Source organism: Saccopteryx bilineata, chromosome 4 (assembly GCF_036850765.1).
Source record: "Saccopteryx bilineata isolate mSacBil1 chromosome 4, mSacBil1_pri_phased_curated, whole genome shotgun sequence".
Classification (NCBI taxonomy): Eukaryota; Metazoa; Chordata; class Mammalia; order Chiroptera; family Emballonuridae; genus Saccopteryx; species Saccopteryx bilineata.
The window spans coordinates 108,514,064-108,528,785 of record NC_089493.1 but is presented as its reverse complement, the minus strand read 5'-3'; the positions used below and the strand labels follow the sequence as shown (position 1 = coordinate 108,528,785).

The 14,722-nt window shown below is 33.7% G+C and overlaps 1 protein-coding gene and 1 pseudogene across 5 annotated transcripts in view; both read left to right on the top strand.

Annotated features, from left to right (window-relative positions):
- RALGAPA1 (Ral GTPase activating protein catalytic subunit alpha 1) overlaps positions 1–14,722 on the top strand; it is a 269,942-nt gene that overhangs the window by 213,359 nt on the left and 41,861 nt on the right. For all 5 annotated transcript variants that reach the window (XM_066277755.1, XM_066277758.1, XM_066277759.1 and 2 more), the window contains 2 exons: positions 11,271–11,429; positions 13,412–13,539. In XM_066277755.1, coding sequence (XP_066133852.1) covers positions 11,271–11,429; positions 13,412–13,539 — 287 coding nt within the window. The remainder of the gene's footprint in view (positions 1–11,270; positions 11,430–13,411; positions 13,540–14,722) is intronic.
- Positions 1,324–1,839, top strand: LOC136333948 (adenylate kinase isoenzyme 6-like; annotated as a pseudogene).

The following is a 14,722-nucleotide window of genomic DNA, read 5'->3' as shown; positions in this document are numbered from 1 at the left end:
TCTGAAGCTGGAAACGGGGAGAGACAGTCAGACAGACTCCCACATGCGCCCAACCAGGATCCACCCGGCACACCCACCAGGGGCCACGCTCTGCCCACCAGGGAGCGATGCTCTGCCCCTCCGGGGTGTCGCTCTGCCGCGACCAGAGCCACTCTAGCGCCTGGGGCAGAGGCCAAGGAGCCATCCCCAGCGCCCGGGCCATCTTTGCTCCAATGGAGCCTTGGCTACGGGAGGGGAAGAGAGAGACAGAGAGGAAGGGAGGGGTGGAGAAGCAAATGGGCGCTTCTCCTATGTGTCCTGGCCGGGAATCGAACCTGTGTCCCCCGCACGCCAGGCCGACGCTCTACCGCTGAGCCAACCGACCAAGGCCAGGAAGAAATACTTTTAAAAGTAACCTTGTCGAACATTTTTTTTTTCTTTGCCTTCTCTACCTCTTCCTTCTTTTCTTCCTACTCCATATATTCAAAACTATTGGTGGATCATATCAACTAAATATCATAGGTCATATTACTTGATACTCTGTTGCCTGACATCAAAGCTCTACACACTTCATTAATAATCTATGAAAAGAGTGTTCTTCTCACACTTTTGAAAGGAACTTCAGAACTCTCAAGTATACTGCTCACAAAAATTAGGGGACATTTCAAAATGAATATGAAGCCATAAAATATCTCCTAATTTTTGTGACCAGTATATTTTATGGTTGAATTAATATCTTTAATGCTTTCTATATACATTTTAGAATATTGTTGGAAAGTGCCTACTAAATGAGTTATGGTTAATAAAAGTAATAAAAGGATGCTAATTAGATTGAAATGAGTAATAAAGGTGGAGGTAATTGATAATGTAGGAAAGCATGTTCAAGAACAGGTTTGCTGTAGAATTTCTTGACATTTAGTTTTGAGAATTACAAAATGAGCTGTGGATGCTGACAAGAAGCTGGTGAAAAGTTGGATTGGAATAAAACTTCATTAAAACCTTAAGCACTTTGTTCCATCAACTCATTTTAAGTCTCTGAAAACAAGCCATACCCAAATTAGAGACAATTAGGAGCATAATACAAAAAGATAAATAATTTTAATCATTAGAATGTGGCAGTGACTCAGATTTATCATTATCATTTCCATGGCTACAAGTTGTAAACCCCAGAGCAGTTTAAAATTAATAGTATCTTAGATTGCAAACATTAGAGCAGAACAAAGTATATCATTTTTTTGTTATTGTTAAAATGCTTTTTTTTAAAAAAAAAAAAATTATGTCAAGATATTTTTACTTCACTATGTAAACCTGATAATTAGGCCATAGTGTGCAGAGCAATGGGCCATGTTACTTCCGAACACCCTGCTCACCAGTACACCAGGGGTAGAAAAACCACGCCAGGCAAAGAACTGGCTTTCGTATCAGGACTGAAATACATTAATGTAGGTGATTTAGCTCAAGAAGGGCAGTTATATGATGACTATGATAAAGAGTATGATTGTCGCATTTTAGATGCAGATAGAGTAGTCAATTAATTAGAAAACCAGATGAGGTAAGGTGGAGTTCCTGTTGATTACCACAGTTGTGATTATTTTCCATGAACACTGTTTCATACAGTTTTTGTGCTGAAAACAGATAACAATGTATTATAAAAAAAAGACATAAAACAAAGGATTATAATAAGAAGAAACTAAAAGATAATGTTCAGTGTGAAAGTTTTCAAGTTCTTTATGAAGAAGTTTTAGCATCCTACAAGGAAGAAATAGTGCATTAGCTGCCCAGCGATAAACCAGAAGACCTAAGAAGGGAATATCAATCAGATAGTGGATTGAGCAGTAGATGAAAGATCATAGCTGTTGACTTACAAAACCGGCCACTTTATAACCACGCTTAATATTTCTCTGCCCACATCATGTAAATTGTCCAACTATAAGTAAAACTTTTTTTAAAAAATTGTGCTGCATAACTCATAAGTAGATAATGTAAAGGATTGTGTTTGGATCTATTTCTTTCCTTTGAGAGAGCTAAACAATTTCAAGTATAATGAATATGATGTTATTAAAGATTGAGACTAAAAACGCATTGTTTAATGTTTCAGTTGCTAAAGAATAAATTAATCTGACCAAAAAAAAAAAACCCGGATAATTATATGATAAACTTTTATTTCTATGTTCTTTATAAAAATATCAAATAAGTAAGATTTCTTATTTCATTCAGAACATTTACAAGGGTTTGTCCTTAATTGTTTACAGAGAATCTAAAATGGATGTTTCATAATCAATTATCATAACAAAATTAATTTTGGAATTGATAGCACCATTTAAGAATTGTTAAATGACTGGGTTCTAATTGAAATTATACCTTTAAATGGTGAAAATATTTAGTAGTGCCGTTTTGAGGGATTAAACCTTGAACACTAGTAGTTTGTTTCCTAAGTGTAGAAGAAGGTTTTTGTTGTTGTTGTTGTTGTAAAATATATATACAACATAAAATTTACCGTGTTGGCTATTTTTAAATATATAGTTCATTGGCATAAAGTCCATTTACTGTTGTTATATACCCATCAGTAGTGTTCTTTTCCAGAACTTTTTCATTTTTGTTGAGTTTAAAAAAAATTTATTTTTTTAGAATCTTTGACCCATGTGTTATTTAGAAGTGTGTGGTTAAGTTAAAAATGAAATTTGAAATGTCACTGCTTTCACATATATAGTATCTACCACATAAATGTGAAACCTGCCTGACCAGGTGGTGGCACAGTGGATAGAGCATCAGACTGGATGCAGAAGACCCAGGTTCAAAACCCCGAGGTCACTGGCTTGAGCACGGGTTCATCCAGCTTGAGCCCAGGCTCATCAACTTGAGCGCTGGCTCACCAGCTTGAGCATGGGTTCACTGGCTTGAGTGTGGGATCATAGACATGACCCCATGGTCGCTGGCTTGAGCAAGGAGTCACCTCTCTTCTGTAGCCCCGCCCCACCCCCACCCCTCATCAAGGCACATATGAGAAAGCAATCAGTGAAAACTAAGGTGCTACAATGAAGAACTGATGCTTCTCATCTCTCTCCCTTCCTGTTTGTCCCTCTCTCTGTCTCTTTGTCCATCTCTGTCACAAAAAAAAGTGAAACCTGTCAAAATTGTAAAGTAGTGTAATAAAATATTAGTTTGGAAGGTATCATTTTCTTGAATATAACAAATTGGTTTAAGTAAAATCTACTCTTATCAGTTGGAACTAATGTAAATGAAGAACATTTCACTTAATTCAGTAGAAAGGAAAATTTCACCTGATCTCAAAACTCAGTATATAGCTGTTTTAAACTTTTTCATAGAAATCAAAAAAACTTAACCTTTATTTCTCTATATACTAAATTTTCCTTTTTCCTATGCTTTATTACTCTTCTCCTTAATCACCTCAGAGTGCTCGTATGTAAGATTTTTCTAAGTAACAAGCTTTTATATTTTAGCTCTATTATAGTATCAATTTATTTTTAATAAAAGGTTAAATGTTTAAACTTAATCATAGAAACCAGTTGTCTTACCAGTTTCCCTTAATAAAAAATCACTTTCTGTATTGGCATTTTTTCTCCTGAATTTAATAAATTCCACATTAGAGGTAATAAGTTGAGGCCTAGAACATGTGTCCTATTACAAATGAACAATTGGATATCATTAGGTTGTCCCCCTTTCCTTTGTACATATATCTTTAGTGTGTTAATCCATTCAGTAGACACATTAATGAGCACTGGTTGAAGTGTAATATCGGAGGATGTAAGGTTTGTTGACCTCAGCATGGAGTTTAATACCTCTAATTAAATTAGATAGTCGACAGTCAGTATAAAGAAATAGCCATGCCTCTGGCAAGCTAGAATTATTTATGACTCTGGTTCTTTGTTTTAAACTTAAAAGGAGAAAATCATTTATATCTGTTTTATAGAAATTAATTTTAGTTCTCACTTTTTATTTAAAATATGTAGTGATTTTGTAAATTATTTTTAAGCATTTTATTTTCTCAGAATGACAGGTAAATATCCTTGAGCCTATTTAAATGTAGTATTTTATTTCTTGTGATGAGAAGCTTTTTCAAGGTTCAAGACAGTAGCAACAGAATTTTTACAACATAGACTACTTTTTCAACAAATTAACCAAACATTTAGTCTAACAAAGTAGTCTCTCTTAAAAATTATACTACCATATCAAAAATGCTGATATAACTCCAGTTCAAACCATCTGTTCTATAAATTATCTCTACCTGAGGAAGATTGATGGAAAATGGTTAAAAATAATTTCCACTTAACTGAATTTATTCACCCCTAAAAAAATCAAAAGTGCTAGAACCTTTGGTATAAAGTGTTCACAGGAGCTTGTCTCATTTCCTCTGTCTCCTTGTTCTAGCCACTTGCTGATACTCAGCTTCCTAGGGAGCTGAATCATCCTTTTCGGAGTCTGAGAAAGATCAAGTGGAGATAATTGTAACATACTTAGTTGGACTCTCTAGACTATCTTTCATTTTCTGGACCCCCCAAAAGAGGGGGCCGAAAGCTCTTTATTTAAGTCAGTTTCTTCTGAAATACTGTTAGTGTAATGGATAGCAGTTCATTTTCTGTTTTGAAATTTGGTCATAATAGGCAAATAAATGAGCTTTATAGACCTATTTGGTCTGATTTTAATTTTCAATTTGTTTTTCTTTATTTAGGAATAAAATAGCAATATACTAGACTTTTCAAAGAACTATATGCTAGATATAGTCTGGAAATTAAATTTTTAAAAGCTTAAGGAATAACAAAATTTTCTTTATTTTAGCAAAAGAAGTAGTAATATAATAGTTAATAAATGTTATGGAATTATACTAATGGTTTCAGTCCCAAAAATAATAACCTTACATAAAATAATTCCTTATTTTAAAGTTTTTTATTTATTGATTTGAGAGAGAGAGAGAGAAACATTTATCTGTTCCTGTATGTGCCCTGACTGGGGATTGAACCTGCAACCTTTTGTATATCCAGACAATGCTCTAACCAACTGAGCTATCCAGCCAGGGCCTATAATTCTATTTTAATGTCATAGATTCTACCCTTAACCCTAATTTCTATGAATACACTCCTGATGATAAGAACAGAGGATGGAGAAACTAGAAAATATAAATAGTTCAGAATAAATTTATCTCACACTGTGAATGGTATAATTTGGATGGATAGAAATGGTTTCTCATTGCGTGTAGAATAAAATTTGAATTCCTCACTGTGGCCTTTAGTGCCCTGTTTACCTTGGCAACCTGTCTGCCTTCCCCCTCTGATCTCATCTGCTGTTACTTTTCTTTCCCTTGACCACAATCTGATCTTACAGACCATCACTCTAACCTGCCAGCGTTATGTCAAGCTTATTCCCATCTCAGGAGCTATTGCACTTACTGTTCTTTCCATTTTAAATGCTGTTTCTCCACATCATCAGGCTTTCTCATTCTCATTGTTCTAGTCTCAGACTGATGACAGTTCCTCAGAGAGACCCTTTCAGACCATCCTAGCTAACTAAAGAAGTCCCTCCACACAGTAACATTCTCACATACCCTATTTTATTTTGTTTATAGCACTATCTTCAAAGTGGCATATTTAAATGTCGTAATTGCAGGTAATTCTATTTTTATGCTGTGTACTATGTAATGCTAGAAAAAAATAGTCACATACTGTGATATTATTTTTTTAGTAGTCAGCAGTATTTATTGGGTGTCCACTCTGCTAAGTTAGAATGTAGCAGGTGCTATGCCTATTGCTTCAAGAAGCTTTTCTTAGCTATTAAAAAATGAATGATCCACACAGGAAGTGAATGTGTAAAAATGTGTGTGACTATAAGAATGTTTATGAAAGTATGTTTTTTCACATGACTGAGGAGTATATGATACTGTGTGTTTTGCTCCATATGAGTGTCTGGAAGATGGAAGAAAGCATGACGGCTTGAGGCAGTGAGCATTACTCAGTTTCAGTTTCTGCATATACACCCACTAGCTCCTGAAGTACCTGCCTAACATAATAATTAGCTTCTTTGCATTCTTCAGTGCCATTATATCTTAGTTTTCTTTGTTACTTGCATTTGGGGAAATACATTTAGAGCGTTTTCTGTATTGTAAATTAGTCATCTATTGCCTTGTTATTTTACTCGCTCTCTTCCACTGGATTTGAATCTTTGTGAGAACAGAGACTATGTCTCTTTTTCCTTACCATTGTATCTACTGTAGCTAGCACAGTGCATTTACTCAGCTCTCAATATTTCTAATGTATGAAAGAAGGTTGATAGGAAGGAGGGAGGAAAAGAGGAGAGAAGGCCCTTTAGAAACTACTGAACTAGTTCAGGTGTATAGGATGACTGGCAGCTGACCTAGGGCAACATTATAGGACATAGGGAAGTACAAAAAAGAAGTATAATACTTCTTTCAAAAAATGAAGAGCTTGTTAGAGATACTATAAGGAAAACAGAAATTGAAGACTTTCAGCTTTTGATCCTGAGCAATAATAATTGTTACACACTTTTAACAGAAATGGGGAAGTCATAGAGTAAACTGACTTTATGAAAGAGATGATACAGTAACTTTAAATGAATTCTAGTCTCCAGCTCCAGATGAATGATATACTAAGGTACTGGGGAAATCTAGAATTGACTCTGGAATCTCTTCATAATCATGGAAAATGAGAACACTGCCATAAGATAGGCAAACATCTGATTTTCATAAAAAGAGTTTGAACAGGCTACTAACTACAAAAATTACATTCATGAGCTCCGTGTCAATGCCTTGCAAAATAGGATTATTAAACAGATGTTTTGTGAGCACTTAGGTAATGAAAATAGTGATCACTAGGAGCCACAATGAGTTCACCATAACAAATTGCATCAAAGTAACTTAATTTGTTTTAATAGAATTACTAGATCAGGGAAAGCCATAGACAGTATAAAGCATTTAACTAAGTCGTTTGTTGTGGACAAATTGAAGAAATGTGGTCTTAATAATAGTTCAGTTAGTATATTCATAACTGGTTGTATAATCCTATCTAGAGACATAAATTATTTAATAAGAAGCAATATAGGGAAGTGGTTAAAGTGTGGTTTCTGGAACGAGCCTTCCTGAGTTTCAGTTCTGGCTCTACCACTTACTAGTTAGTGACCTTAATTGCTTTACCTTTTGAAGCATCAATTCCTCATTTGTAAAAATAGAGGTAATAATAATTATATTTCCCTTGTAGCATTGTTGTAAAAATTAAATAAATTACCACAGAGCACTTAGAATAGTAAGCACTTAATAAATGTGGGTTATTTTTTTTAACCAGGAGGAACATCTACAATGGCTCTTACCCAAACCTGTCTAATTTGACATTGTTATCCAAAATCTAAATGAAGACATAAGCATTTTAATTTAAGGATAAACCAAATTTAGGAAAGGGAGAGGCAACATACTGAGTAGCAGAATCAGGCTAACAAAGGGCCTTGATAGGCCTTAAAGATAATCTGAACCTAGCAAACTAAAATTTAATAAGAGTAAAGATGAAATCCTCTTTTAGTTCTATCACTCATTTGTACCTGCTTAAGAGAACTTTGTAAGAAAAAGACAGGGGTTTGAATTGACTACATAGCATTTGAGCCAACGTTATAAAAATGCAGAAAATTAAATGAAGTGAACAGAACAAAAAAGTCATCCTACTATAGGTTGGTTGTCTTAGAACATATATTAATATGGTATTATTCCCTGAGGTAATAATTCAGGATAATGAATAGTTTGTAAACTGTAAGAAGAGTAACTAAGGACACTTTTAACCTAGAAAAGTAAAGTTGAGATATATTATTAGACTGATCTTCAAATATCTGAAAAGATAACATACATTGATTTACTTGACAATCCTCATTTTGGAAGAACTACCTTCAGGAAGGGAGATTTTAGCTTAGTACAAAGAATGTTTTAATGATTGAAGCTCCTTAAAAATGAATGGATTGATTTGTAAATTTTTAAGCTACCTAACCTTAGAAGTATTCAAACAGAAGATTACTTATCAGGAATATTACAGTGGGAGTTCCTGTATTGGGTGGGAAATTAGAACCTCAAGGTCTCTTCTGGTGCTAAGATTCTATAATGGTTTAAGAACTTTGATTTTACACGTCGAATTTCATTTAACTACTTTGTCTTCATTAATTGGTAATGATAATTGCAGCCAATGTTACACACTTTGAATTTCAAATAATAATAATTGCTTCAGCAGCAGTTCAAGTGAATTTGGAAGAACGTATGGTTGCCAATGATTTTAACAGACCTAACCCATATACAGAAGTGTCTTGTATTCTATTTTGGAAGTGATTGACATCTGAGTATAAAAGCATGTAGTTAGGAACCCCGTTGAGTGTTTTCAGATTATAGAAAAATCTGTTGAGTATACATAGGACACAATCTTATAAAGACAAGATAACGAATAAGTAAAATAAATACAAAATATATGAAGTTTTTGTGTCAAATAAATGTTAAACATACTTCTGAAATTTCTATTATTAACCACTCAAAATTGATTTTTTCAGTAGTCTTTTCAGGAATTTCTAAGATACATAGCAATTATTAGTAATTTTTCAATTTGTATTTAATTATTATAGAGGATTATCTTATATAAAGTTATAAAACCATGCTTCATGACAGCATAAAATAATTACTTTTTTAGCATTTGAATATAAGTCATAAGGAATATTCTTGAAGCTTTTCCCTTAAAATGCTTGAGCATGTTGAGAATAACTTTGTTATACTCATGATTCTGGACCACAAATATCTTCATTATGACATTATGGCAAAAAATGTATTTTTTTTCCACTATAACACACTTTTAATACTCTGAAGTAGATATTTGAAGAGAAGCTTTGCTTATGAGATAAAACCAGTTCCCCTTTTCTCTCGTTTCTTTAGATAAGTGAGCACTAGAAATTATAGAAAGCTTTGGCAAGAGTTCAAGGGTTAATGTAGCTGATAAATAAAAGGAATTTTCTGTAAATTGAGACCTGCATTATTTCAGTTGTCTTGTCTTTCCTAACCTAACTCATTTAATTTTAAAAAGTAAATACTTAAATTCTTCCTGACAGTGTGCTCAGCTTTTACTATCGTTTATTACTTCAATTATACTTGATATCACTTAGAACAATCTGCCATTTGGAAATCTCAGTATAGCCTGGAGCTTAGTATTAGATCTGCCTGCTATTGTAACATGTACAGCATATGACATTAATGTATCAAAATTAGATTGGATCATCCCTCCTGGTTAAATTTATTTCACATTTCTTTTGTATTCAGTTAACATAAACTTATTAGGGAAGCTGACACATGGGGATGGCTGTATAGGAAGGATATTTTTAAAGTATTTTGATTAAAAAATGAAATTACAGAGCCATGGCTTTTCTGAGTTGTGTAATCTTTTTTGGTTTTTAAAGATGTCAAAAAGTCTAGGTCGTGCATTTATATCACTCAACTGTGTGTGGTGTAAATAATGAGAATTAAACTTTAAATAATATTTTGATATTTGAGGCCTGCTGTCATGTATTTAGAGCAGTAAGCACATTTATGGTTTCCAAAAATAAAAATAATAATAATTATTTAATCCACTTAAACCTAAAGTAAAGTCCTCCTTAAAAGAAAAATAAATCTTTATACTATACTTCTAAAATAGATTCTGGTCTATATATTTAGTGTGGCGCTATCTTTAGAGTAATAAAAGCTGCCTCTATCTTACAGTTCGTAAAAGTATCTGAGAAGGCATTTCTTGCTTAGTAATACAGATTTTAAAGTTCAGGAGTTTACTTTATGTTTTCAAATACTTAATGACATTCATAGTGATTAGGATTTTCTTTTCTTTTTTTTTTTTTTTAAGATTTTATTTATTCATTTAGAAAGGAGAGAGAAAGAGAGAGAAGAGGGAGGGACAGGAAGCATCAACGCCCACATGTGCCTTGACCAGGGAAGCCAGGGTTTTGAACCAGCAGCCTCAGTGTGCCAGGTAGACACTTTATGTACCATGTCACCACAGGTTAGGTAGGATTTTTAGATAGATTGGTGTTGGGAACTTTAAGAACCATTAGAACACTGATTCTTGGCTTTTTTTATTTTTGGTATTATTATACTCTTTGATAGACTCTCAGATAAATACACAAAATTTTACAAATAACTTTTAAATATTCACAGAGCATTGAATCTAGGTTAAGAACTCCAGAGTTGAAGGGTAACCGAAGAGATCCTTTCACTAATTGGACTTAACTCCTTTCTTTAAATTATACATTTAACATTTTTTTCTACCTTATGGTATTTAAGCCCCCCAAAATGCATATTTCAGAAATAGAAATTGTCTGTATGTTAGCTCATACACTATAAATAAAAATATTAATGATGCTTACTCTAGCTTTTCTTTTCCAACTTTCCCATCCAGAGTGTTTTCACTCGTCTAAAGTAATGGAAAAGTTCACATGAGATGTGCACGAAAAACAGACTCAAATGTTTCCAGTGGCAAATCAATAAATGTGCTAAAATAACCAAATTTTGTATTAAAATACATGTTTATACAGTAATTTTTATGAAGAATACTCAAGACTAATGAGTATAAGGTTCATTTTTCTGATAACATAGAAATTCAATTTTGGGATGTTTTGCTTTTTATAATTTTAATCAGTATAATGTCATCTCTCTTTGATTGCCAAAAACATCTATGTAGCACCACAAATATTTAAATAACATATTGAGAGTCTAAGAAATTTCAAGAAATCTTTTTGGATGAGTTTCATAAGCCAAAGAAAACTTGGAAATAAATTTGTTATACCAAATATAGTCAATTTCTCATACTCAATAGGTGATTACCGAGTTTATGAATTATCTATTTCTTTTACCCTTCTTCCTGTTGCTTCCTTTAGGCCAGTTTGCTGCTCATTAGTGCTTCCAAGGAGTGATCAGAAATCTTCAGTCAGTCACTTTTAAAAACACTCTTTTAAACAACTTTTAAAAGGTTTGATAGTGGAGAGTTGGTGCAGTTGCTAGTTAAAGAGAATATTTGGGCTGTATATAAATCTTTTTTATCTAAGTTCTCTGTTTCCCATTGACTATAGACCATTAAAAACTCTGATCTTTTGATGCCTTTGAATGTTTATGTTTCATGTGTTGTATAGAAGGATCAAATGAAATTTTTTAAATGTTTTTTTTTTTATTTCTTTACCTTTTAATCTTGTATAGTGTATTAACAGTAGTTGTACAAATACAGGACTATTCTAAAGCATTATGAACTATTTTCTTGGTTTTTCAGTTGAGACATTTAGGAAATGATGAAGTACACATTGTTTGGTCAGAGCATACTCGAGACTACAGGAGAGGAATTATTCCTACAGAATTTGGTGATGTCCTTATTATAATATATCCAATGAAAAATCACATGTTCAGTATTCAAATAATGAAAAAGCCAGAGGTAAGAACTTCTTATCTTATATTTTAGTAATATATTTTGAGTTCTATATGGGTTTGTTTCTTTCCTTCTTTCAGAAGGATTAGATTAGGCATCAAGTTGTGAAAAATGGGAAATGAGATAGACTCTGGTAGCTGTGTGAATTATCAGAAGGAATACAAGAAACTGTTCAAATGGGAGAAGGCTTGGGAAGTACCAGAGTGGAAGTTCTTTTATGCTCAGATCACAAAAGGGCTTACCTTTTATTAAAAGAATGATTACAATTTCTTAAAAGACACAGTAAGAAGTAATCCTTTATTTTAGAACAGGAACGTGTGATTCCTATATTTTTAGTTATCCATCTTATTAAGATTATATTATTATTTAGTTATGTCACTTAATAAATGAGGGTTCTAAAAAGTTTTTTTTATAAAACCACATAGTTCTAGTTGGATGTTTTATACTGTAGGATTGAAACACACTTGCAGAAGTATTTTCTTTCAAAATAATAAATGTTTCGTAGTATTTTAGAGTCTTTCTTACTGTTTTTTAATGGAATGTTTTTAGTGTTTTATAAAACTTTGTTTTTGATAGTTGATCGTGAATCTAAAGAATTTCTTGAATTGGTCAAATTTCCTACATATTGATTTAAGCTCATGACCAGATTTTTCTAGGGTTTCTTAGCCAGAGGTCAGCAAACTATGGCCTACTTTCTGTTTTTTTGTTTGTTTTTTTGTTTGTTTGTTTGTTTTTTTAATTTATTTATTTTTTTACAGAGACAGAGAGTGAGTCAGAGAGAGGGATAGACAGGGACAGACAGACAGGAATGGAGAGAGATGAGAAGCATCGATCTTTAGTTTTTCATTGCGCATTGCAACACCTTAGTTGTTCATTGATTGCTTTCTCATATGTGCCTTGACCGCGGGCTTTCAGCAGACCGAGTAACCTCTTGCTGGGGCCAGCGTCCTTGGGTTCAAGCTGGTGGGCTTTTGCTCAGACCAGATGAGCTCAAGCTGGCGACCTCGGGGTCTTGAACTCGGGTCCTCTGCATCCCAGTCCGATGCTCTATCCACTGCGCCACCGCCTGGTCAGGCTACTTTCTGTTTTTGTACAACCACAAACTAAGAATGGTTTTTACAAGTTAATGAGTTTTTTCTTTTTTAAAATAAATTGAAGAATAATATACAGCCAGAGACAGAATATGACCATGAGCCTAATATATTTACTGTGTTCGCAGCTCAGGTCATTGTCTTCAGCTGCCATTTGTACCAACCATAGTTATAGAATAACTTTTGAAATTGTCAGTCACCTGATAAAACAATTTCAAAACAGATTTTTTCTAATAAATCATGTGATGGAAGTATTTTAGGTTTTTTAATAAAGCTAGTATCACACACAAATAATGAAAAACTTGGTGCCTGTTAGAATGAATATCTTCCCTGTGTTAGCATTCAGTACAGAAAGAGGAATTTATTTCTAGTTGATTTTTTTTTTGTACTATTGAGGCTACAAAAAATTTGAAAGTTGGCAGGAAATATAAATTATTTAGTCTGTTACATGAAGTACACTGTTTTTTTGAATGAAATCCTGTAAACCTTTGGCATTTTTGTTTATTGGCCTAGTGCAGTGTTCGGCAAACTCATTAGTCAGCAGAGCCAAATATCAACAGTACAACGATTGAAATTTCTTTTGAGAGCCAAATTTTTTAAACTTAAACTACATAGGTAGGTACATTCGTTATCGAGGTAGCGCCCACACGTGGTATTTTGTGGAAGTGCCACACTCAAGGAGCCAAAGAGCCACATGTGGCTTGGGAACCGCAGTTTGCTGACCAGGGGCCTAGTGTAAATCATGCATCATGGAAAAGAATTGAATTTGATTAGTACTCAAATGAAGGAAGAACTAAAGAGGAAGCAGAAACACTTTGTATCCAGTATCTTGATTGTTCTTATATACAACCTTTCTCCAATTTTAGTATAAAATTATGTTCTTATTTTTTTAATCAGGTTCCCTTCTTTGGCCCACTTTTTGATGGTGCTATTGTGAATGGAAAGGTTCTACCCATTATGGTTCGATCAACAGCTATAAATGCGAGCCGTGCTCTGAAATCGCTGATTCCACTATATCAAAATTTGTATCCTTTTTAATAATGTGGTTTCTATTCTAATATATGTGGACTTCCTAAATACTCTTGTGTTGTTGTTAATTAAGACCTTTGAATTTCATTTAATGACATATAGGTAATGGAGTTCTTCCCCAGTATTTGAACATTAATGATAGTTGAATGTTGTCATTTCTTTTATACACTTTTAAGTCAGTACTTAATTACCTTTTGGTTAGTTAATTATTTAGAGCCCCATTATATAGGTACATTATATAGGTTAAAGAAATACATTATTTTCAGTATATATGTTTAGGCTATAGTACCGTAGTTATGCAGAGTGTTCTGGAATTATAACAACAAGGGTTCTCTCATTTAGTGGAAAGGGTTGTGATATCAGGAAATACTTCTAAGAAATGTGAGGATTGAACCAATCTTGAAGAATGATTGAGTTTATTAGGTAGATAAGATTAAGAGCATTCCAGAATCAGAACAAATTAGGGACATGGAAGTTTGAGAGGACATGGCGTGTTTAAGAACATGGCTACTAAAGGCAGATTGCCAGACTCAAATGCTGGGCACTGCTTTCTTAGCTGTATAGCCTTGGACAAGTTATTTAACCTCTCTCAGCCTCACTTTATATATATAAATATATATATGTATGTATAAATATGAGACTGATGATTATATCTCGCTCATGGTATTGTGAGAACTGAATGAATCAATATGTGTAAAGCTCTTAGAACAGTGCCTGAAACACAATATGCATAAAGTACAAATTTTCACCTGACCAGGCAATGGCGCAGTAGATAGAGCGTTGAACTGGGATGCCGAGGACCCAGGTTCGAGACCCCAAGGTCGCCAGCTTGAGTGCGGGCTCATCCGGTTTGAGCAAAAGCTCACCAGCTTGGACCCAAGGTCGCTGGCTAGAGCAAGGGGTTACTTGGTCTGCTGAAGGCCTGCAGTCAAGGCACATATGAGAAAGCAATCAATGAACAACTAAGGTGTCACAATGCGCAACGAAAAACTAATGATTGATGCTTCTCATCTCTCCGTTCCTGTCTGTCCCTGTCTATCCCTCTCTCTGACTCTCTCTCTGTCTCTGTAAAAAAAAAAAGTACAAATTTTCAATTGTTTTCTGATATTCCTTTCTAAAATAGGTTTGTGTTTCCTGTATTTTTTTATATGATACAAAACATATTAACTCTTTTTCTTT